At 36.0% G+C, this 25,195-nt stretch overlaps 1 protein-coding gene across 2 annotated transcripts in view; it reads left to right on the forward strand.

Moving 5' to 3' along the window:
• Positions 1-25,195, forward strand: part of garre1 (granule associated Rac and RHOG effector 1) — a 41,734-nt gene that overhangs the window by 7,309 nt on the left and 9,230 nt on the right. For both annotated transcript variants that reach the window (XM_039683908.2, XM_039683907.2), the window contains exons 2-7: positions 10,030-11,288; positions 18,669-18,881; positions 19,974-20,114; positions 23,129-23,224; positions 23,574-23,735; positions 24,630-24,788. In XM_039683908.2, the coding sequence (XP_039539842.2) occupies positions 10,785-11,288; positions 18,669-18,881; positions 19,974-20,114; positions 23,129-23,224; positions 23,574-23,735; positions 24,630-24,788 (1,275 nt within the window). In that variant the 5' untranslated portion in view covers positions 10,030-10,784. The remainder of the gene's footprint in view (positions 1-10,029; positions 11,289-18,668; positions 18,882-19,973; positions 20,115-23,128; positions 23,225-23,573; positions 23,736-24,629; positions 24,789-25,195) is intronic.

Consider the following 25,195-nt stretch of genomic DNA (forward strand, 5'->3'; position numbering starts at 1 on the left):
TCGTTTCGCTTGATAAGACCCTTCATTTCATCGTCCGAAATCGTTTAAAGCCCTTTGAATAGTTTGCAGTTTGCACTGAAACTCTCTTTTGGACCTTGAACCGTTTGGTTCCCATTGAAGTCCATTATATGGAGGAAAATGCTGTAATATTTTCATCAAAAACCTTAATTTCTATTCGACTGAAGAAAGAAAGACATGGACATCTTGGATGACATGAGGGCGAGTAAATTATCAGCAAAAGTTTTTTTTTGAAAAGTGGACTACTCCTTTAATATTGATTGCATGTTGACGTAACCATTGAAACAGAATATTGTGGGTTATTGCAATATGAAATAACTCACTAAAATTCAAATCAACGTAGTTATTTAAACTTCGTCATACAGGTTTGGCACAACATGTATTACCTCAGATTTGTTAGGAGTTTTTTCCCCCTTCAAATCCGAAAATCTTCCGATAATCAAGCGTCCATCATCTCGCCGATGATGTCATCTGAAAAACAGGTGCTGCAGGACTCGTGAGTTTCACAGAGGGTTCAGTTTCGCCCTCCGCAAACATGTCCTCACGGGAAGCAGGGCTTTCCTCGACGTGCGCCACAGGCTTGCTGTTTTTTTCATTAGCCGAAGCCAAAGATTTTGAGGAACAAAGAGCACATTCTAGACTCAAAACAAATGACTTTTCTCACTGTTACGAGTTTATCCACGGCAGAATCGGAGCCATCAGGACTGCTTTTAGTAAGCATGAGGTCATTCAGCATGAATGCAAGACTCTTTTGTTTTAAGCTTTGTGTTTGCAGAGGTCACGTTGTTTCAAGTTTGCCAAAGGGTGCTAGAGGAAAGTCTTCCCTCAAACATTTTTATTTAAGTGTCAAATAATTGTTTAGTGATGGATCTGGGATTTCTTTTGGGTCTCCATTTAGTGTAGTCTTTGAGAAAATGCTGTTTTCTCAGAGGTAGGGGTAAAACAACATATTGCAATACAATCAATCTGTATTGTTTATAGTTCACCCAAAATGAAAATTACTGTGTAAGAAAGTTTTGTCAGTACTAAATTAAACTACTATATATAATGTGTCATAAATGCAATAGGTGAATATTTGTGTGTTCTTCCTGATAATGCCAAATGTCTTGTTACCAGTAAAAAGTGGCCTACATTATATCCAGTTGTCATTGACAGAGCGCAAGCATATTTATCTAAAATAATTCTGTATTTTCATCTTCAGAATCATGATTATTGTTATTCTGGTGTCTCTGTTGTTCTGTGCTTAAGTGCAATCTTATTAATGTCCACCCTCAAACACTAAATTTAGCATTTTAGTCAGTACATTCTTTTGTTATTTTTGTTAACGTTTTATCATGGAGTATCGCAATAATGTCATATCTTGAGTTCAGTATCAGAATCGTGACATGAGGGTATCGTTACCCTACTTAGAGGTGATTTGTCCATCAATTAGTGGTGATTTGAGTCGTAATAGCATTTCAGATCTTATTTGGGATTGCCTTCAGTTAATCCCAGTCATTCCCAAACGCATCATTGTGATCTTAAAGTTTAGATTTGCGCCAGCACAAACAACATTTGAAAGTGTTGACATGAGAGAGTGAGCAAATGATTTTTTTATATTTGGATCACTAAACGTTCTGTACAAATTGTCCCAAATCGTTGTGATGGTACAGATTTAGATGCTTGGTTTGGCCTGATATCCGGGACTGTGATGGATTTGGATGGGGGTTACGTGGGGTAGTTTCTGTTTGGTTTCTGAGGTAACCAGCATAAACTCGTTTGCTTGTCTAATTTCCTGAGGGGAAGAAAACCCAAGCAAGCAGTCTTGTCTGCATTAATATTTCTGACTTCTGCTGAAACACACAAAGTTTATCTCTCAAATATGTTTTTCCATTTTGAAAGTGTAGTATCTCCCAAAGTGCTCAAAAGCAGACTAGTATTATGGTTTTGGATGTTATGTTACCAATGGTTTCAATTGGTTTGTGAATTTTAATCATTCTGTTTCATAGTATCGGCATCTGATGGCATCACTGTACCATGGTATCACCAACATATTTCATGTGTCGTAATTTAATCCTGTTGTTAATAGCTCATGGAATACTTTAGTTTATGAAGCTTGCATTTTAACGATCAGACGTCATCTGTAAATTTGCTGATTTTTGTCCATAGCAAAAACAATACAGGTGTTCAGTGAGAGAAGTTTGTGTTTTATTTTGGGTAATGATGTTATTGAGGTCCTTCGCTGACCTATATATTAAGTGTGAATGGGAAAATTATTTTACTGGGGGATCATTATTATTAATAGTTAAAAACGTTTGAATCCGTTTCATTCCTTTGTTGCTGATATACAGTACATGTTGTTTTGAATATCGCTGTAATATTGAAGTACTTTGAATATGCACTTGGTGAATAATGGTTTTTATAGATGTACTACATTTATATTGGTACATGTGATCTTAATTTATCATTTAAATATAATTATTTTGTGCAAACTTACAGAAAAATCTGCTTTGATTATTTTCAGCTTTTGGTACAGTTATATTCATGATATAACATCATGATATATTGCAGTGATTTGAATCATGACATATCAAAATGAATACACAGTTGTTGACTTAATACATATTGAAATCATCAAAAAAGTGATTTTATTAAACAATAACAACACTAGTCCTCCAAACAGAGAGTTGTGCAGTAGCCCGTATTCATTTTATAGCCCTTAATCCTGTAATTGTGGACAAATGTGGGCACAGAGGACTTTTTATTTATTATAAATGTTATATCACGGTATTCGATAAAGTTTTGTCTATCCATTTATGGTGTTTTTTATTTTTATTTTGGGGGTATTTTGAATTTATTTACTTTAAAAAGTACCATATTTTCTATGTAAATTATGCTTATTTTTATGTTTTATTTTTTATTTTTTTTAACTACATTAAAATATCATTCCAATAAGTTCTTAGAGCTAAAACCTAAAGATGAAGTGACTTTGCTGTCGTCACCTGGTGTCTTATTTTGGCTTATTTTAGTTTAATGCTCTAAATTAGTTTTTCCCATTCATTTCTATGGGTGCCCATTTTTGACCCAAATACAAGATTAAGGAGTTTTTTTTACCCACTTAATATTGTAGAATTGAGTAAAAAAAAAAAAGTGAGTTCAGGAGGAAAAGTTAGGAAAAGTAGCCAAGTCTTGTACCGCTCAGATCAAGGGAAGTATTTTTTAAAAATAAATCAAAACTATTTTGCCCACATTTGTCCAGAATACGGTTTTAGGGGTAATAATGCCTGAGCTCATAAAGTCAGGAGTAATTTTTATGCTTTCCAGTTCTGTTGGGTATCAAGGAATGTAAAATGAGTTTCGCTTTGGGAACAGTGCAGGATAAAGTCAGATGAACTGTAGAGCTGGGAAATATGCACATATAATCAAGTTTGTGCTTTAACACGCCTGTCGTCTTCAGTTTTATATCCGTATTCTGCATTTAGAAACCATCGCAGCCACAGAAACCATTTCCATCGCAGAAATCACAGAGTCCTCAGACTCCCAGTAGAGTCTTTATCCACGTCAGGCCTGCGACCGAGCCAAGTAGCAGAGATGGCCATCATTCCCACAATGCACCACGTGCGTGTGAAACCCGAGCCGTGCTCTCTTTTGGCGTACGGCTGAAATGGAGTCATGAGTTGGAGAAGGGGTCTGAATTCAGGGGGTCATACGCTTGTTACCGCATCTAAAATTGAGAGATACTGTATATGAGTGATACAGAGTTAGATCTGGTATTGTTGTTTTGCTTCTCTTATTGAACTGGGTTTTGTATAGACATACGGCACTGATATATGTTGGCGATTTTAGGTGCTATTTGCTGACATAAGCACATATGACAGCTGCACGCTGCACGTGTCGATTTAGGGGTCTCCGCTGTGTGTAACACTTGTGTTGTGTTCGCCAGTTGTCTGTCTTCTCAATGGGAAACGCCAGAAATAATCCCATAGACGCTCTGGAGTCTGCTTAGAGGTGCATAAATAGATCCACAGAATGAAATGTTATATTGATCCTTGAGAAGAAATGACAAAAAACAGGCTCTAAAAAACATGATTAATGCAATGAAGACACTTTACAGTGATTTTTAGCACAGTTATGGTGTTCTCAGGCATGAAGTGTGTCTAGCTGTGGGAAAATCAAGGCTTATGCGTCATTAAAAGGGTGAAAATAGTCGTTTGACACGATTTTGAATTAAATATTGTTAAGATATGTATTTCATTAGCCTTGACTATAGGCTGACAAGACAAAAGAGAGAGGAATTTGATGCATTAATATTGCATTTTATTTTAGCACACTAAAACCCTTTCCATGAAGCTTCATTCCCCAAAGTAAAATGAATAAATCAACATAATTATTTTGGGCTTCTTAAAGGAGTAGTTCACTTTTAAAAAAAACTTTTGCTGCTAATTTACTCATCCCCATGTCCATATCCAAGATGTCCATGTCTTTCTTTCTTCAGTCGAAAAGAAATTAAGGTTTTTGATGAAAACATTCCAGGATTTTCTTCATATAATGGACTTCAATGGGAACCAAACGGTTCATGGACAGTTTCAGTGCAGCTTTAAACGATTCCAGACGATGAATAAGGGTCTTATCAAGCGAAACGATCGCTCATTTAATAAATAAAATAACAAAATTTAAGTTTTATAAGCTCAAATGCTCACCTTGCTCTGTGATGTGCGTTCGTGACTCTCCTGTTCGAACTCGTTCATCAAAATGAACGAATCTTTTCCAGAGTCAACTCGTTCAATTTTGCTCGTTGAATGAACCAAATGATTTTGATAAACAAGTTCGGACAGGAGAGTTACGTTTTTTTGAAAGTGAATTACTCCTTTAAGTTTGCATTAAGCCATAAATAATTATGCTGGTTAAGATGTATAAATATTATTTTAATATGCTTTTTTTTTTGTCAGCCAAACCCCTTTGGACATTAGATTTTAAGTTCATATTTTAATAATTCTCGTTCCCCGAAACAGACAACAGACCGAAACCTGTCTGGAAAACATTTGTGGAATTCAGCTGAACGTGTGCCGCCGGTTAGTCCCTTTTGTGTTGAGTTTCCCAAACTTGCTGAATTTTTGCCTCTCACTGCAGATATGATCGTCTGATCTGCGTTATAAATGACGTCGTGATCTTCCTCTGACGTTGAACGAGACGAAAGCCATCCTCTCTGTCTGTGTCTCTGGACTGATCCACCTTTCTGTGCGGAGCGGAACATTCCTGGCCTTCATTAGTAACAGATGTGAAGGACGAGTTCAAAGTGTGTCCTGCGAGTGGAAAGCTGTGTGTTTGCAAGGTTTATTATTCGTGTATATGGGGACAGTTGTTTTGCCCGTCAGGAAACGGCTGGTGGATCATGAACAACAGCGCGTTTATACACAACACAACCCTGAAATATAACACACATTTAATATAGTCAGAAAATATCTATTGAAGGAGTTCACTTTAAATAAAACTTTTGCTGATAATTTACTCACCCGCATGTCATCCAAGATGTCCATGTCTTTCTTTCTTCAGTCGAAAAGAAATTAAGCTTTTTGATTAAAACATTCCAGGATTTTTCTCCATATAATGGACTTCAATGGGGTCCAAACGATTCAAGGTTTCAGTGTAAACTGTTCAAAGGGCTTTAAACAATTTCAGACGATGAACAAGGGTCTTATCAAGCGAAACGATCACTCATTTAATAAATAACAAAGTTTAAGTTTTATAAGATCAAATGCTCGCCTTGCTCTGTTCTGTAATGCGCGTTCGTAACTCTCCTGCTCGAACTCGTTCATTAAAATGAACGAATCTTTTTTCGTGTCATTTGGTTCATTCAACGAACGAAATGAACGAGTTGACTCTGGAAAATATTTGTTCATTTTGACGAATGAGTTCGAATAGGAGTCACGAACGTGCGTCACAGAACAGAGCAAAGCGACCATTTGAGCTTATAAAACTTAAACTTTGTTATTTATTTATTAAATGAGTGATCGTTTCGCTTGATAAGACCCTTATTCGTCGTCTGGAATCGTTTAAAGCCCTTTTAACAGTTTGAGGTTTGCACTGAAGCTGTCTTTTGGACCTTGAACTGTTTGGTTCCCATTGAAGTCCATTATATGGAGAAAAATCCTGGAATGTTTTCATCAAAAACCTTAATTTGTTTTCGACTGAAGAAAGAACTACATGGACATCTTGGATGACATGGGGGTGAGTAAATTATCATGAAATTCAATGAAATTATGCCTGGTTCACCATTCAAAAGTTTGGGATGACTTATTAATATTTATATTTTAATAACATGAAATCCTAAAAATGCTATAGCCTTTATAACTCAATGCACAATCCCTTTAACTGTGTGTCTGTGCATCTCTGGATAAACGTCTTTGGCAATTGACTTCTTGCTTTTGTGTACCTTATTCTGGTGTTATCAGTGAGTTTAGGATCATAGTGGATGAAAACAAGCTTGCATCAATATTATCTGATTAATTGTAGGTGTCACAATATATCACAATACAACTATGCAACAATATGTATTGTGTTGTGTATAGTTCACCCTAAAAAAAATCAAGTTTACTTAGAGTTTTAGTGTCAGAACTACATTAAACTGCTATATATAATGTATATAATACAATAGGTTGAATATTAGTGTATTCTGATAATGCCAATTGTCTTGTTACCAGTAAAAAGTGCCCTACATTATTTTAAATACATCTAATCAGTGACCGAGCGCAAGCATATTCATCTAAAATAATTCTGTATTTTCATCTTCAGAATCATGAATATTGTTATTCTGGTGTCTCTATTGTCCTGTGCTTTGGGTTTCAGCACCAAGTCCAAGGCAATTCATTTTAATGAACAGTAAAAAAAAGCTTTTACCAAATGCCTTGGAGTATCGCAATATCGTAATGTGAGTTCAGTATCGAATCGTGACATGAGGGTTTCATTACACCCCTAGTTGATTGTTCGTCGAGGCTCATTTGTGTTCTGTGAGCTGATACTCTAGTATTGCTCTTTTGTCAACACTAAAAGAAGCTGCTCTGACAGAGGAAGCTCTGGACTTTATTTAGCACGAGACCTTCAGCACAGATGATCAATCATCACAAGACTTCCTTTTAATCTCTTCTCTGGGCCGTGGCGCTTCCCAAACGTCTCCCAATCGGGTAGTGTGTGTGTGTGAAGCTTGTTTTTGTGAGCAGGTAAAGCAGTGAACGCTTTGACCCGGTTGGCACTGAAAACACACTTTAATCCGCAGGGTTTACAGACAGGAAGTGTGCTCGCCTATTCCTTGTCAGTGCTCAAAGACTGGGCTTTTACAGGAGACAGGCGTCTGCTCTTCTCTTTCTGAAAGACAGCAGATGCTCGCCCGAGGAGCCCGTGTCTGTCGTCTAAAGGTGTTTGTCTGCGATTTGGTCCCGTTGTGCAAGTGAGCAAGTGTTTTCCTAGATAGCTGCTTGCTGTTTGTCAAAGGAAGTGAGATTTTGAGGTCACTGGAACACGGCGGATAAACATTAGGGACTTCTGGAATGTTTTTATGCCGTTTAACGGCACAAGTTACCGTAGCGGCACAGTGACAGTGGAAAGACGCTTTTCATCTGTGTGAACTGAAAAATTATACAATAAAATGATGATAATAAAATTTCTTAGGGCATTAAATTGATTTATTATAGTGTTTTTATTAGGGATGCACCGATATGAACATTTTGGCCGATACCGATAACCGATAATTCTTTATATTTGAAAGCCGATAACCGATATATCGGCCGATAAATCTAAATCCAATTTTTGAAAGCCTGATTGCAAAAACAAAAGTCTCACAATTAAAATCCGTCCCCTAACACAATTGTAATGTTCTCATTATAATTTCATGTAGCCGATATGACGGCACATTTTGCACTTAACTATATTTTCCTTTTTGATTCCAATCATATTTCAAGCAATTAAAATCAATCATGTTAAACAGTCCGCATCTTAAGTGTCTCAGGTGTCAAGTGTTGAAGGAAATAATTCATTATTTATCAGCTTTAATATATCAGCCAAATTTTATTATCGGGCCGATAACGATATAAAAATGAGCAAATATCGGCCGATACTGATATGGTGGCCGATATATCGTGCACCCCTAGATTTTATAATAATCAACTATCAAAGATATTTTTTCATCTATATTTTAATGTTTACTTTTGTTCTGTTGTGCAGCACCGAATTAGAAAATGTGTTCAATGTTCTGATATTTTAAATCGGTTTCATTTTTTTTAAAATTTGAGGATTGATTAAATTGTTTTTTATTTTAAATTTAAGTTGCATTTTTGATTTCATTTAATTAATAGACACCATTTTTGATGATATATTTGAGTTAAAACACAAAACACAGAATCTAGAAAAAGTAAAACAGATTTGTGGTACATGTTCACAAATAAGTAATGTTTACATTCATTCTTTAGGTCCAACAAACATGTGAAAAGATCTCCTTCATAAATAATTGGATGAAATGAATATCGTCATGAATACTGATTTACTGAGTGTTTCTTGTATATAATAACTATATATTATGCATAATTAACCTTAAACCCAACCCTGAACCCCATACTAGTACATGTAGTTAATTATTATAAAACATAATTACAATACACTGTAACACGGACATCTTTAAATGGTGTTTCTGAATAATATTTTTGGCCTTTCTAAAATACAGTTTTTCTGCTAGTCACGGGTTGTCTTGTATAAAATGGTGTCTTTTTGTGTTCAATAATAGACTCTCCTGCACCTGTCTCTGTCACCTGAAACGTGGCGACTTGAGCTGTGAAAATGTGCAAAATTGTGCAGCATTTTTTCTTCTTCTTCAGCTTATGCAAATCTGACTGGACTCTTTGCATAATGACAGACCGAAACAACACGTCTCTCATGGGTTTTGCCTGGTGGTTTTGAATTGCAGATATTGTGATGGACTGTGGCCCTGTTCTGTTCTTTAGACAGTGGGATGCTGTGCTCTTTCGGATCCTATTGTGTTCTGTCAGGTTTGAATAATGAGGGTCGAACACTGATTTTTGTTCAAGGCCTATTGTGATTTGTTGTTTCAGTGCCTGTCATATACAAGTGAATACTAACTCATGCATTACTGTTGCTCATTCCAATTTAAAGGAACATGTAATATGAAATTTAGGGCTGTCAAACGATTAATTGTGATTAATCGCATCCAAAATAAAAGTTTGTGTTTACATAATATATTTGGGTGCATATTTACATTTATATATAATATAAATTATATATAAATCAATATATAGTATACATGAAAATATTTCTTAAATATATACAAGCATGTGTGTGTATTTATATATAGAAAATAATTATACTCAGTGCACCCACAAATTTTATGTAAACACAAACTTTTATTTTGGATGCGATTAATCGGGATTAATTGTTTGACAGCCCTAATGAAATTAATACATTTTAGCATCTAAACATGCTCCATTTGACACGAATGATTCCTCAAATCATGTCTTGTTGAAGAGAGGTGTGTTGCATCAAGTGTTTATTAATATTTTGAATTTCATTAATTAAGATTTTTTTTTTCTCGCTACTGAAAATTAGTAGGAATTTGGAGGCGATGAAGGTGCTATTGTGTACGTTGTGTCCAAAGGGAGGCTTTTGACCTTTAAACCCCTTGATTTGGGCTGTATGCAGTTGAGTGGTTTAATGACCACTAGTCAAGTCAAGTTACCTTCAGCACTTGTTCAATTGCACAGTGATAATAGGAAATGAGAGTAACTGATATTGTTTTGTCTTCACAGCAGCTCTACAATAAAGTTATTGTCCAGCTAGAGTTAGTTTTTGATTCATTCACTTCCACTTGGCGGCCGATTACACGACAGCGTTTTAGATAAACCGAATACTGTAATAAGTGTGGCGTTTGAAAACAAACGTCTGATCAAATCAATGCTTGGAAACAAATGTCAAAACACATCCTCCCTGTGAAATCTCACTGACGTCGTTCTCTCTTTGTCTCTTTCGCAGGAAACGACCGAGAGGCCTTACAGATAATTTGTGCTTTTGTTGCTGCGGTCCGCGTTTGCAGAGAGACCTCTATCTGGAAGCACATTTGTTTCCGTTGTGAGTATTAACTACCTCAGGCTCTGGAAACGGATCAAGAGGGAGCCGTCGATCTCGTGTGATCCACTGTTCGGCCCTCCGAAAACCCTCTGACCGACTGGATCCGTCAGAGCGGCTCAGGCCACGTCACCCTGTAGCTCACGCCAATCCTCCGGTGTCACTGTTTTCCCTCTTCTGAAAATTCATATTGTTTTTGCTGACAGATTTTTAAGATTTTTCTATTTTTATTAGAGGCCTACGGAAAGAGTTCGGAAAGAAGGGTTTTTCACTTCCGTTTGAAGGATTGATTATGCACTTTTGGATTTTGGTCCAGAATTGAAGCTGTGCTTGTGATGTGCAGTGATTTCCCCTGCTCGTAAGGAACCAGTTCTAATAGAAAATACCTGAAGCTAATTGGAGTTTCACTGGGATATAAGTGGAAACTTTTTGATGTGAGCAGCGTCCAGAGTTGCAGCTGGGCTGCAAGATTTCCTCAACCCTTTTTCTTTGCGCCGCTCTCATCTCTCAGGAGTGGAATACTGTCATGACATGATCTTTAAGCTATCTATTTACTTGACTCCAGGAGACCCAAATTAGGCAGAGTACTTGTGCACATAAAAACAAATTCAAGAGTTGTCTGCTTCGTGAGGACCGACTCTTCCTGGGCACGTTGGACACTTATGTATTGTTGCAGTGCGCAAGAAAGTAAAATGGACTACAAGCTGCGCTTTTTGCTTGGCGGGTCCAAGCACAAAGTGCAGCAGCACCAGCAGTTCCAGTTGCCCGAACTCAGCCGGACCCTCAGCGCCCCGTTGGGCACGTCTTGCTCCACCCCTTCTCCCATGGCAACGATAGGCTCCTCCCCTTCTGGCTGTCATGCCCCGCCCCCAGGCGCTACGACTGCGATCGCGGACATCCAACAGGGCATCTCCAAATACCTGGACGCGTTGAACGCGTTCTGCCGCGCGAGTGCGTTCCTGACCGAGCTCTTTGGCAGCGTGTTTCGGGACTCCCGTTACTCCAAAGCGGCTATGCAACTGAAGGACGTGCAGGAACATGTCATGGAAACGACCAGCCGGCTCACCACAGCAATAAAGCCCGAGATCGGCAAAATGCTGATGGAGCTCAGCGCAGGTGCGGCTAACTTTAAAGACCAGAACGACTTCAGCCTGCAGGACGTAGAGGTAGGTCACACAACAACCACCTGCACTGATAGTAATTAGGGCTGTCAAACGATTAATCGCATCCAAAATAAAAGTTTGTTTACATAATATATGTGGGTGCACTGTGTATAATTATTTTATAGAAATACACACACATGCTTGTATATATTTAAGAAATATTTTCATATATATAGATTTATATATAATTTATATTAAATATAAATATTTTATATGTAAATCATATTTTTTTTCTTAAATATACATGCATGTGTGTATTTATATATATATATATATATATACACACAAAATAATTATACACAGTACACCCACATACATTATGGAAACAAACTTTTGTTTTGGATGCGATTAATCGTTTGACAGCCCTAATATTAATACATGCTGATGTTTCTGCTGTCGTATCAAGAATTTCTCTATCTATTTTGATATTATTATTATTATTATTATAATAAATATTGCGTTTTTTTGTTTTTTTGTACTTGACCATGGGGAAAAGTTAAATCATACACTAACTTATACAGACTGTACATGATGTATAAGATGAGTCATATTTACAAAAAACAAAGCATCACATCTTTCTGACTTTTATTTCAGAAGCATCATACACAACTACATTCTTTTTTGACATTCAATGTAATCAATAAATGCGTTATTTTAAGAACCAAGTTTCTATCAAAAAGTGGGGTGGTGATGGCGCAGTGGATAAGACACATGCCTTTGGTGTGAGAGACCTGGGTTTGAATCCACTGTGAGACACCAATGTGTCCCTGAGCAAGACACTTAACCCCTAGTTGCTCCAGAGGCGTGCGACCTCTGACCTATATAGCAATTGTAAGTCGCTTTGGATAAAAAGCGTCAGCTAAATGAATAAATGTAAATGTATAAATGTCTATCAAAAGCTGGTTTTGAATGCTATCATAGACGTCAGAGTTCATATTTGAGCTTTAGACTTTCATCCAAGTACTTCTATGATAATTTGAACTATTGTATCTCAGAAATAATGCTATTATTATGAGGTTGAAAAGAGTGTTTGTGAAGCGGTTTAATGACGACTCTCTCCGGGGCAGCAGCAGCGCCAACACCGCTTTGATGGTTCCGATATGAGTTTGTCTAAGGTTTAATAGACAGACGAATTGAAAGATCATCGCGTGTGTGTTTGAATCCAGATCAGTCTTTTAAAGATGAATCGTGCAGCTCTATTGTCTTATCTCTCAGTATATGAGTAGCGCGAGGGTTTACGCTTTGGATATTACGTCACTCAACACTCATAAATAATGACACATTTCATCCTCTGTTGGAACGAAAGTGGCTAACATATGTCAACCTCGTCTATAAGCAATTGAATTTGAATTAATATCGATTCTGGAATAAAAAATTGATTTTAGAATCGCGATTGTTTCTATCAAAAGCGGAGACTACCAACTAAGGGGTTAAGTGTCTCGCTCAAAGAACAATTTTAGAAGGACTGGAATGCTTATAAATCCTGCGATCAAACCTCTTTATATAAATACAATATAGGTATGTCTAAATCCGGGTGATCACTTTATATTAATGTTATATATATCATCTTATCTTAGCCTTAACTTGTATCGTTCTTTGTCAGTGTTTATTTAAAAACATCTAATTCTGCAGAATATATGATGGTAAATATTTAATCGAGTTGTAAATGCAATATGGTATGATTTGGTAACACTTTACAATAAGGTTTATTAGTTAACATTAGTTAACTACATTAGTTAACGTGTACAATATGTGAACAATACTTCTTCAGCATTTATTAATCTTAGTTAATATTAATTCCAACATTTACTAGTACGTTATTAAAATCAAAGGTTCTATTAGTTAACATTAGTTAAAGGGCTGTGAACTAACATGAACGCACAATGAACAGCTGTATTTGTATTAACTAACATTAACAAAGATTAATAAACACTGTAACTAATGCATTGCTCATTATTAGTTCATGTTAGTTAATGCATTTACTAATGTTAACTAATGAACCTTATTGTAAAGTGTTACCTATGATTTTACTCCAAATTCACCATGTTATTGACACGAAAATGGCAAAATCCACGTTGTTTCTGTGAATTGCAGAGATCTTTTGCTTCTCTGTTCTGTAGCTTTCGGCAGTCTTGTCAAATCTAGCAACTAAGGGGTTAAGTGTCTCGCTCAAAGCTCAATTTTAGAAAGACAGGACAGTCAGGAATGCTTATAAATCCAGCTCTACCTGCGATCAGACCTGTGGTGTTTGTGCTTCCCATCGGCCTGTTGTTTCTCCAGACACTGATTATTTTTCAAAGGCGAGGCGAGGAGAGGCCTCCAGATCCTTTATAGAGGAATTCCTCTGTTCCGAGATATTTTCAGAAACCAGATGCTCTCTCTCTCTCTCTCCCTCCCCCGTGTGTGTTGTGCTGGTCAGTCTCCGTGTCTCGACTCGAGGGACACATATGAGCTGAAATGATGCCTTTATGAGCCAGGGTTTGCGCCCGGTGGATGTGGATTCACACCGCAGGCCTTTAAAACGGGCACGCTGTGGCAGGGACCCGGGCCAGACCGGCAGCTACAGAGACCAGCTTTACAAAGTCCCATCGGAACCTCGTGCCAAAACACAAAACGCCAAAGTTTTTAAAAGTATGTAACGGAATATTCTGGTAATTCCGAGTTCTTTCCCCCTGAACGAGTTTACTGTGGAATGTATTCAAATATTGAAAGTGTTTTATAATGTTTGCACAAGCAGAAATGCCCTGAATACTCAAACAGAAACTTTACGGCTCTGTTTTCAAGTGTTTGACTCTTGTATTTTTGTCTCTCTCTTTTTATTTTTATTTTTTATTTTGACATGCAAAACACATACCAGTTTTGATGCTTTAAAAAACACTAGGACTCCGTTTCCCAAAAGCATTGTAAGCCTAAGTACAGTAGGTCTTCGATCCATTACCACCAATAGTCTCTATGATCTATGTCTATGACTTTGCTCATGATGCTTTTGGGAAACATAGCCCTGGTGTCTAAAGCAGTAAAACTGGAATGCTTTTTCTGTGTCAAAAAGAAATCAGGCGAGACAAAAATACAAGAGTGTTGTATTTTTAACAATATAGCACTGTTTTTTGACACTTTCATGCTGTTTATTAGTCACGGCCTACTGTATCGTGAATGAAACCGAAGGAAATGTTTCTCAAACGCACACATATATTAGCAGAACACGCTCTCTGTAAACACGGCACAATCTTTACAGGCGGCAGCTAGTGTCTATTCAGCGTCTTGTATTTGCTAATGAGCGTTTTTGTTTGCAAGTGGCCCTTCCTGCCTCGAGGGAATCTGCTGTGTGTGTGTGTGTGAAGGGGCAAGTTCATTCTCCTGTTTACGTTGGGCTGGCAGGGCGACAGCAGGGTATTCCCGTCCCCGGGGGTGTGTTACCTGACTCCACGATTGTGTCAATGAAGCGCCGCTACAGAAATACACCAGTGCATCGCTGGGCCAATCAGCTGCGCTCTTCTTTTTGGGTCTCGGCATGCCCTCAGTAAGAATACTGACCCTAGATCGGATTTCCAAACTGTGTGATGTGGTTTGTTTGCATATGAACAGTTGAACAGACTTATTCGGAGAAGTTTTATTTGGATCATGACTCCATGTTTTCACTCTTTTTCGTCACTTAAGTTTCTGTTTCTCATTTGCACTGTTCTTTCGATACTATTGTCATAATAATAATAATAATAATGTATGAATAATAATAGTAATGCTAGTAAACAATGTATTAACATTAATTGTTAATAATAATACTTATAATAATAATAATATACTAATAATAATTATTATTATTAGTGGTAATAGCAATAATAATATAATATTTATTATATATTTATATATATTTATATTATAATATTATATAATATTATTATTGGTAATAGCAATAATAATAATAATAATAATAATTTAGTAGTAGTAATTAGTAATAATTAAAATATAACCGGTTATTGTTATTGCATCATTATATAAAAATATATTTCCCCATTTTTAAGGTTGTTTTAAAAGCCTTTAAAATCCCTTTTTAAACTTGTGTGTGTGTGTGTGTGTGTGTATATATATATATATATATATATATATATATATCTGAAGAGTTCAGATGCAAAAGCCCTTAAATGCTATTTGAAATTTTCTTCTTTAATGGCGATTTTTATCAAACTTGTATATTTAAGTTCAGTAATTTCAATTAAATGGCAATGATAATTACCTATTAATTGTTATTTAAGTCGAATTACTGAACTTAAATATACAAGTTTGATAAAAAGCATCATTAAAGAAGAAAATTTCAAATGGCATTTAGAGGCTTTTGCATCTGAACTCTTCATATATATATATATATATATATATATATATATATATATATATATAAAAGTTTAAGAACTTTTTAAGCTTATATATATATATATATATATATATATATATATATATGTGTGTGTGTGTGTGTGTATAGAAAATATTTCATTTGCTACTATTTATTTTTTGCTATTTTTTTATTTTATTTGTCTGTCACTGTACATGAGAATCAAGAATCAACTTTGAATGCTTTTTCTGCAATTGCATATCGATTGATTAATAATAAATGAATTAATCATGATTAGTGATTGCAATTTTATTACACATTTTATTTTTCTGGACCTTACATTTGATTTTTAATATGTTTGAACCTTCACTTGTCCAACTCTCAGCAAGCAGACAAGAGTTAATGTTGAGCCCTGAACCCATTAAATTAGCTGTGAATAAAGATGTTCAAGTGGTAACCTTACAGTTAGTTGATTTATTAGTCTAAATCTGTCTTCGCTCTCTTTTAAGAGCGGCTCCTATATATGCTTCCGTCTCTCAGGTGCTTCTGCGCGAGGGGTGAAAGACTGAAACTGGCGCCACCTTGTTTTTCCTGTCTCCTGTTGCACAAGATGGCATATTTCTGTCTTTACAACTTGGCCTGTAGATATTTCCGGCAGATACCTGTAAAAGAAACCCTTTCTGCTGTGGGTGGGGGGGGGACAGGCCTGTCTCCTGTCTTCTCTCTTTAAGACCGAAGCAATTCTCACTCTATTCTATGCCGATCTACTGCAATTCTGAATCTTAATCTTTATTTTGTTTCTTGAAAACATACGCAGGGCCAGCAGGACAAACATAATGATCCAGTGTCTATATCTCATTATTTTCACGAGCTTGTCTGCACTTTCCCGTGGCGATGAGTAAGACAAGAGTCAGGAAAGACTCCCTATTTAGGAAGCGAGTCGACGGTAACGCTGTAAATCAGAATGCTTCTGTGTCTGGGAATGTTCCCGAACGCGCTCATTACTATCAGGATCGACCACCGTTTCCCAGAACTCCAAGCGTTGTCTGGTGCGTTGGCCTCGTTGGGGTTTCTTGGTCTTGATGGTTTTTGTTCTGCTTATTAATAAGACATCAGCACCGGATGTACACCACAAGTCTGTTATGTGTTGGATATGTTATATATAAATATATATATACAGTATGCAAATATTTACGTATACGTGGATGGCAGGTCTGTGTCCTGCTTTTTCTCTTTATGAACAGAAGCAATTCATGCATTGCATTTCTGACTATTTTATGTCGATCCACGGCGATTTTAAATCTTATTCATTATTCTGTTGTTTATTATAAACACACGCAGGGCCAACAAGACAAACAAGTGATCTGAGCACATAATGATCCAGTGTCTATATCTCATTATTTTTACCAGCTATATGTTGCTGTTATAAATATATATGCAGTATATACATGCTGATATTCCTTAAATATATACATGCATGTGTGTGTGTGTATATATACAAAATAATTATACACATATAATGTAAACACAATTTATTTTCATTTGAAATCAGGCTGAATATTTTTCACATATTTCTTTCGTATTTACATTAAAACGTCACATTGAGTGACTTCTTTTGACTAGAGCACGACCGATAAAGGATTTTGAAGGCCGATACCGATACAAATATTTTTGGGTTTTAAAGTCCGATATTCCGATATATCGGCCGATATTTATTTATTTATTTATTTATTATTAAATATTGTTGGATTTCACACACGTGTAAAAGAAAAGCTAACTTTTCTACACAAGATACGTTTGATACTTTTTCTCTATGTCTAAATGTTCACTCCTCACAAGTCTAACTTACATTTTACAATGCAGGGACTGTAACTAGAGATATGCTAGTTATAAATACAGTAATAATTACTTTATTTAGGCAGAAAAAGTTAATTGTGGTTTCCAAGCTCATTAATGTTAACGTTAGCGGTCTTCCACTGATGATAGCGGCATTAGCTTGCTTTGTGGTTAGCTAGTCTATGATGAGCCATAATTTAGCAATAGATAACATCATACTACAAATTGTAAAACATACATTTTCAATATAACAGGCCAAGGAGAGATGATTGAAGCGTGTTTCGTCCATTTTTATTTTCTTTTTTAAATATTCATTTATTGCCATTATAATTGCCGATACCGATATTATAGAAAATGCCTAATATCGACCGATAATATCGATAAATAAATATCGATTTTGATAAAAGCTTTTTTTTTTTTGTCTGCCGAGTAATATGCATTGATGATCCATTCACAATGAGAGCCAACATGCACAAAATACCCATGAAAATTATAGGGAGGAGAGAATATGAGCCTATACAGAGCAGGCAGTTTTGATACGGGCTATGAAAATTCAATCAGACTCTCAACATCTCCTCTTTCCTGAATATGAAACCCTGCCATCAGGAGGAAGACTCTGTGTACCCAAATGCAAAACTAATCACTTAAAATTATCATTTGTGCCAGTCTCTATCTAGTTGCTGAACGATGTGACATAAAACTGTGTGCAATAAAATGTCGGCACTTCCGCACCTTACTTGTGATCTCGGTGCAATATAAATACTAGCACCTTAGCATATGCACTTTACATAAACTTCAATACAATGGAGTAATGTGCAACAACCACACTAGCACTTTAATCCATGGAAGTGTGCAGTCAATAATGTCTTTTTTTCTTCTGTGTCTATATTTGCTTGTTTTGTGATTTTATGATGTTTATTTAATGAAACATTTATGTTACTTCTTCCTACTGCTTTTTGCACATGTAAATAGAAGGTTGTTTTTGTTTTTCTTGAAGTACTGGAAAGTATGGATTTTTACTTTGTTGTTCATTTTTGTTTTTTATCAATATTCCTTGTTTCATTGATTAATATTTGTATTTTTTATTTAAAGATCTCAAATCAAACAACTCTGCACGGTGCCAAAGCAAAATTTCCCCTCGGGAACAATAAAGTTAACCTAAACCTACCCTAGAGCAGGAGAGTGATTTTGGGTTAAAGGCTTGATGTGCCTCTTCTTCTCAGGTGCTGGGCCGCTGCTTCCTGACGGTCATGCAGGTGCATTTTCAGTTCCTGTCGCAGGCGTTGCAGAAAGTCCAGCCGGTGGCACAGTCCTGCCTGGCGGAGGCGCTGGCACAGGTTCAGGAGAGACGTGGGAATGCCCACGCGCAGAACACAAACCCCGGGCCCCTGACGGAGCTGGAGGAAGCCATCCGCTCATGGAGAGGAGCGTCAGAGGTGAACAACACCACCGATCAATGCACACACAACCAGAGTGAAAATGATTACAATATAATCATTACATTTTAGATTTAAAAATATTTTTTTTGTGACATCTACCCATTTCATTGTCCAAATATTGTTTTATAATGTCCAGTTTGTTATGCTATTTAGTTCAAATCTGCATGATACCTCAAATACTTGCCCAAAAATAAACACACACTGATATATTTTAGTCGGTAAGCCCTTACAAAATTATTTTAAAATATTTAGGGCTGTCAAATGATTAATCGCGATTAATTGCATCCAAAATAAAAGTTTGTGTTTACATAATATATGTGGATGCACTGTGTATAATTATTTTGTATATATATATATATACAGTAAATACACACATGCATGTATATTTAAGAAAAAAAAAAGTTTTTATATAAAATATTTGTATTTATATATAATATAAATTATAGTGTATACATGAACATATTTCTTAAATATATACAAGCGTGTCTGTATTTATATATAAAATAATTATACACAGTGCACCCACATATATTATGTAAACACAAACTTTTACTTTGGATGTGATTAATCATTTGACAGTTATATAATTTTGAATATATTATTTATTTAATTATATATTTTCACATTATATTTTATATATAAGAACATTTTGAGATTTACTCATATGTTGTCTTAATATTTTGCCACGCCCAGCCTAAATACCTATGAAAACTACTTGAAAATAAAAATAAATAAACACTGATGCAGTCAACAAGCTCTGGCAAAATAAATGTTTTAATGTATGTTTCATTATAAAATTCACATAGGATATATATTAGATATATTTTATAATACATTTAGGAATATTTCATTTTAATTTATATTCCATTTATATAACATTTATGTTTTTTTTTATTTAAAAAAAAATATATATACACACACACACGTTTTGATATATATATATATATAAATGCGGTGTTTAGTCTCTGTCATCCTATTTAGTTCAGACTGCATACTACCTTCCTAAACTACTTGAATGAATAAATGTGTGCAGCAGCAGTGTAGCAGGAAGTTTTGTTTGTTAAATAGGTGTGTGTGTGTGTGTTTCAGGTGACGGCGTGTCTCAGGGAGAGAGGGAGAGACGGCTGTCTGTCTGGCATTCAGGTACAGCAGCTCTTCTGCTCTCAGAACACCTCCATACCTGAACACCAGCTCAAAGAGCTCAACGCCAAGATCGACAACGCTCTACAGGTGAGCACACACCTTCACAACAGTTTACTGCTAGTGCTGTGAAATCAGAATAAATGAACGTCAATCTGTTTGTCATTGTAAGTTGTCTTTTTGTGATGACTGGGTGTTGATGTGAAAAAGCATAAATGTACATGCTAGATAGTAGCATTTATCAAATAATTATCACAATTAAAAAAATGTTGAATTGTGATAAAGCGACATCTTATTTAAGTTATACTGTATACTTTTTATCAGTTCATTCATTCCCAGGGAATCAAACCCATGACCTCAGCAATACTAGTGCATTGCTTTAAGTTTAATCTACTTAATGCCATAATTACTTTACTAGTTATATCACAGCTAGGGTTGCAACGGTATGAGATTTTCACGGTATGATAATCGTCTCAGAAAATATCACGGTTTCACGGTATACGATATTAAACCTATCATTATTATAATCAGCATCAGCTACAATGGCCCTTAAATGAATAAAAACAGATATTGTTTTTGGTTGAACATGGTTTATTGTAACAAAGGTTTTTTCAATAGAGTCTTTATGAAATGTATATTTATTTCCTCAGAAATTCTGGGTTGTCTGAAATAACTGATCTGGATTCTGTGATTGAATACAAAATGTATTTTTGAGAATGCAATCAGATAAAATGTAACAACTTTAGTTTGTCTACACAAGAGAAGTTTAATAAATTAAAACATGGACAAAAAAACTATACACAATAGTAATATATTTTAATCATAGGCTAAACCAAACTTTTTTTTTCCAGGTTGTAGGGGAGAGCGGGGCACAACCTAACGCTTTTTGCTTTTGGCTCAATTAATTAAAAAATAATTAGGTTAGATTAATACTTTTTTTTACACAAGCAACATGCACATCTCTGCTACAAATGAACACTTAAAGTTTTTTTCTAGGACCTACCATTTTCGTACAGTTGGACTGAAAGTGACAGAAGGGCAAATGTTACAACTTACCCCATATGCGGGGTTAATTGTAACAGAGAGAGGGGTTAGTTGTAACACTTGTGTGTAACACACATAATTCAGTACTATTTTATTTGTATAGTTTGATATTGTTTGTGCATCTGTATAGACAGATATCCATACATATCCCTCATCCAATCATCCTTCTATTATGGATCAATATCATGGATAGAGACATAGAAAAGGGCTGCATAGTTTTGCAATAAATAATAATAAATAAAATTATAAATATTGTAATTGCAATTAAATTAGATTTGTGTGTGGCAGCTGCATGATGTACAATTATTATTATTAATAATAATAACAGTAATGATAATACAAATTAGCTTAAAATAAAAATGTAAAGGGTTTATTGCATTAATAACAGGCCATATTTTTAATAAATAAACAAGTTATCATTCATAGAACACTAAATTTTAAACATTTTAAATCTCAACATTGTTTGTGAACGTCTAACAAAGTTAAATGTATACTCAAACCTGAAAAGTTGTGTGGCACCGTTTTCATTTGATTATCATTGTACACTTGGAGGCTTAGTTGTACCACTCTGTTAGAATTAACCCCGCTGTGTATTACATATTTTAAACCTAGCTAACAGTCGCTAGGAATTGCTGACATGTTTCAAAACGGTGCTATGTTTGAGCCAACAAGACGGTGATTAAGGCAATATAAAGTTAGATTTGGAAACGTATACACCCAACTCAGAAACCGAAAAAAACCTATGATGAAAAAAATTACTTTCATGGTGTCAAAACACTCTTTGTCCAGTATCTTCACGAAATATAATCAAAACTTTCCGCAAATTCGCGGGAGACCGTCTTCTGGCAGCAAGAGAAAAATAGCGGAAAGACAACCTGCTTGATCCTGACGAACTGTGTAAACGGTCCGTGTTACATTTAACCCCGCGTTAACACCTACTGAACACCTATGAGTTTCAGTCAGTGTATTTGATGATTATTCTTTAAAAAAATAATTATAAAGTGCACATTAAGTGTTCTCTGTCTAGATATATTCATGTGTTCACGTCTTCGTAGTGGCTGAGACAGCTTTAAAAACCATGAGCGTCATGCGTACTTGAGTGTGTAGATCTACTAGACGAAACGGCGCTGCTCATTCAGAGACACGTTCTCATTCTTGCACACCAGTCTTTTTGCGTTGTATATTCACAGACACGCACATCGCGATTTGATTTAGGCTACTGCATAGCTATATTTTGCTTTATTTATCCATCTATCTTTTTAAATCGCACATTTTACGTGGCATCTGTTTTGTAACGCAAAAAGACGCATGTGTGCGTCTTTTTGACAGACCGGGATTCCCTCAGCATGACAGAAATAATATGGCCTTAAGTTATAAAAGTTATGAATAACCTTTATCTTCACGGAGGGATGGTGTTCCTAAATATGGGAGAACATGTTCGACGTGTTTACTCCTTTTGCAGCCACTCTTCGTCCACATATCTTGCAAACTGGATATCCATCTTCAAGGACAACATCACGATCGTTTTTCGGATATAAGTTACAAAATATTCCCATACTGCAGATTTTATTTTATTTTTTTGGCGGTAGATAGAGATTCGCAGCCTCTGTCTCGGACATTTTCAGTGCTGTACGGATATGGAGTAAGCAGTCAAGCTGAAAGAAGTTGCATGCGGCAGTGCAGGTGAATTCTTTTGTTTTTTTTTGTTTTTTTACCGCGGATAAGCAAATGTGCACGATATGATAATCGTACATGTCAATATCGCGATAAACCGTCATACCGGTATACCGTTACAACCCTAATCACAGCTCGTATTAATTGAGCAAATTAAATATTTTTACTTTAAGAATGTAATGAGCAAAAAATCATGATGGTGCAAAACTTAAAATAAAAAGTAACCTGTAACATGGTTGAATGTAGAAACAGATGTTTAGTATTATAGATCTAGCAGTTTATAGTGCTATTAAAATGTAAAGGTAATCATTTTGTGTTCTGTTAATAATGAGGGTTTTTGAGAGGCACAGACTGACCCACTGGCGTTGTGTTCATGTGTGTTGCAGGCGTATAAAGTGGCGTTAGACTCTCTGGGTCACAGTGAATACGCGCTGAAGGCCGGATTTCACCTCAATCCCAAATCAGTGGAAGCAGCTTTGCAGGTATGTTTGCCGTGTGTGGAATTACAGCTTAGTGCTGATTAGAGCGTCTCTCAGGATGTGCATGTGTTCAGCAGAGAGACACGTGTATGTCCACATATTTAAATATGCTCCACATATTCAACGTCTGTTCACTCGCCGGCCATATTTGCAGCTATTTCGGACATCAATGACAAATCTGACAAAAAACTGCTTGCCGAACTCACAAATAGATAACATTTCACTTCCTCATCTTCCTCAGGAGCTCTCAAGCTGTTACTTGTAAACATGACTTTGTTGCGTCTTCACAGGTTTTGTCATTTACTTGGTTTAATTGAGTGTGTGCATATGAACAGTGTTTGATTATGAACAGGGCTGTTGCAGTGACGCTGAAGCCCAGCAGGCCGGACGGTTTCACACCACGTCTCAGCCAATCCAGTGTGAATTACCCACAATTCCTGTCCAGATCGGCTCGCATCTCCTCCGAGGAGTTTCCTTCAACGAAAGTGCATCAGATAACCTCAAGCTTAAAACGGTATTCTGTTCTCTCTCTGAACACAATATTATGAATTATGACTAGAGATGAGATCTAGGTGCAAATGTAATCTATGATAGCAAGTACACAAATAAGAAGTAAAGCTAGGTGGAACATGCATGACTCAGATGGTTTTAAACACTGATACGTGAATCTCACATCCAAAACAAAAATGATTATATTTTTTATTAAGAAAATGTGGCTTTTTAAAGACCCTTTAAGTTTTACTCTCAATGTTATGCTCACACTATTGAAAAGTTTGGGGTTGGTAAGGTTTTTTTTTTTTTTAAGAAATTAATACTGTTAAACAAGCATGCCTTAAATTGATCAAAAGTGACAGAAAATAATCTTTAACGATATTTCTAATGCTTTCAACTTTCTATTCATCTTAGAATCTTGAAAAATAAAATTCATCAGTTTCCACAAAATAATATATTAATATGAAGCAGCTCAAATGTTTTCAACATTAATGATTATCAGAAATGTTTCTTCATCATATTATAATGATTTCTGAAGGATCATGTGACACTGAAGACTGGAGTAATGATGCTGAGTATTCAGTGTAAAGTATTACACTTGTATAGACCATTTTGCTAGATGTAAACAACACTTCCTGTTTCAGTTTGAAACTGTTTTCTTTTATTAATTTATTTTTATTTGATTCAGTTTTATATGTTCTGCTGGTTGTATTTTATGTAGTGTTAAAAAACTGAAACAGGAAGTGCTTCTGGAACCGTTGTATTAAATTACAATAATATTTTCTTAGTTTTTACTGTATTTTTGATCAAATACATGCAGCCTTGGTGAGCATAACAGACCCCAAACCTTCAAACAGTAGTGTCTATTTAAATTGTATAGTAATTTTACAATTCATCAAATGTAATCTCTTCCCAGCATGCCGTGCTGCAGCTGATCAAAGATGCGCTGGACCAGAACGGCGTGGCGGTGCGGGACGACTCCCCCGTCACTGAGGTCCTGAACCAGGTGTGTCCCTCCAGCTGGAGAGGAGCCTGTAAGACCGCGGTACAGCTGCTGTTCGGACAGGCGGGACTGGTGAGTTAACGCCAGAAAGTCTTTTGCACCGCAGGAACCTTTATATAGTTGCTAGAACTAGTTCACGGATGTTGGTGTGTTCGCACCGCAGGAATTAGCAACTATTTTAGTTCTAGAAGTCCTTTTGGAGGAACTAATTGAGCTCCTACTTCAGAGTCGGTCTAAACCAGCGCTATAGGAACTATACGTGACGCTGATTGGCCGAAAGCACGAGAAACACCAGCCATTTTTAAACGCACAGATTAACCTATATGTTTACACCACAAAGTAACTCTACGAACATAGAAAACAGTGATAGATGAGCCTCTTAACCTTTTAGCTGAGGAGAAAACGTGATTAAGGAGCCAAAGTGAGGGGCGGAGCTTAGGTTCGAAACCTAATAACGCCACCTAACGTAATTTGGAGGG

Source organism: Pimephales promelas, chromosome 10, assembly GCF_988280905.1.
Source record: "Pimephales promelas chromosome 10, fPimPro1.hap1.1, whole genome shotgun sequence".
NCBI classification, from domain to species: domain Eukaryota; kingdom Metazoa; phylum Chordata; class Actinopteri; order Cypriniformes; family Leuciscidae; genus Pimephales; species Pimephales promelas.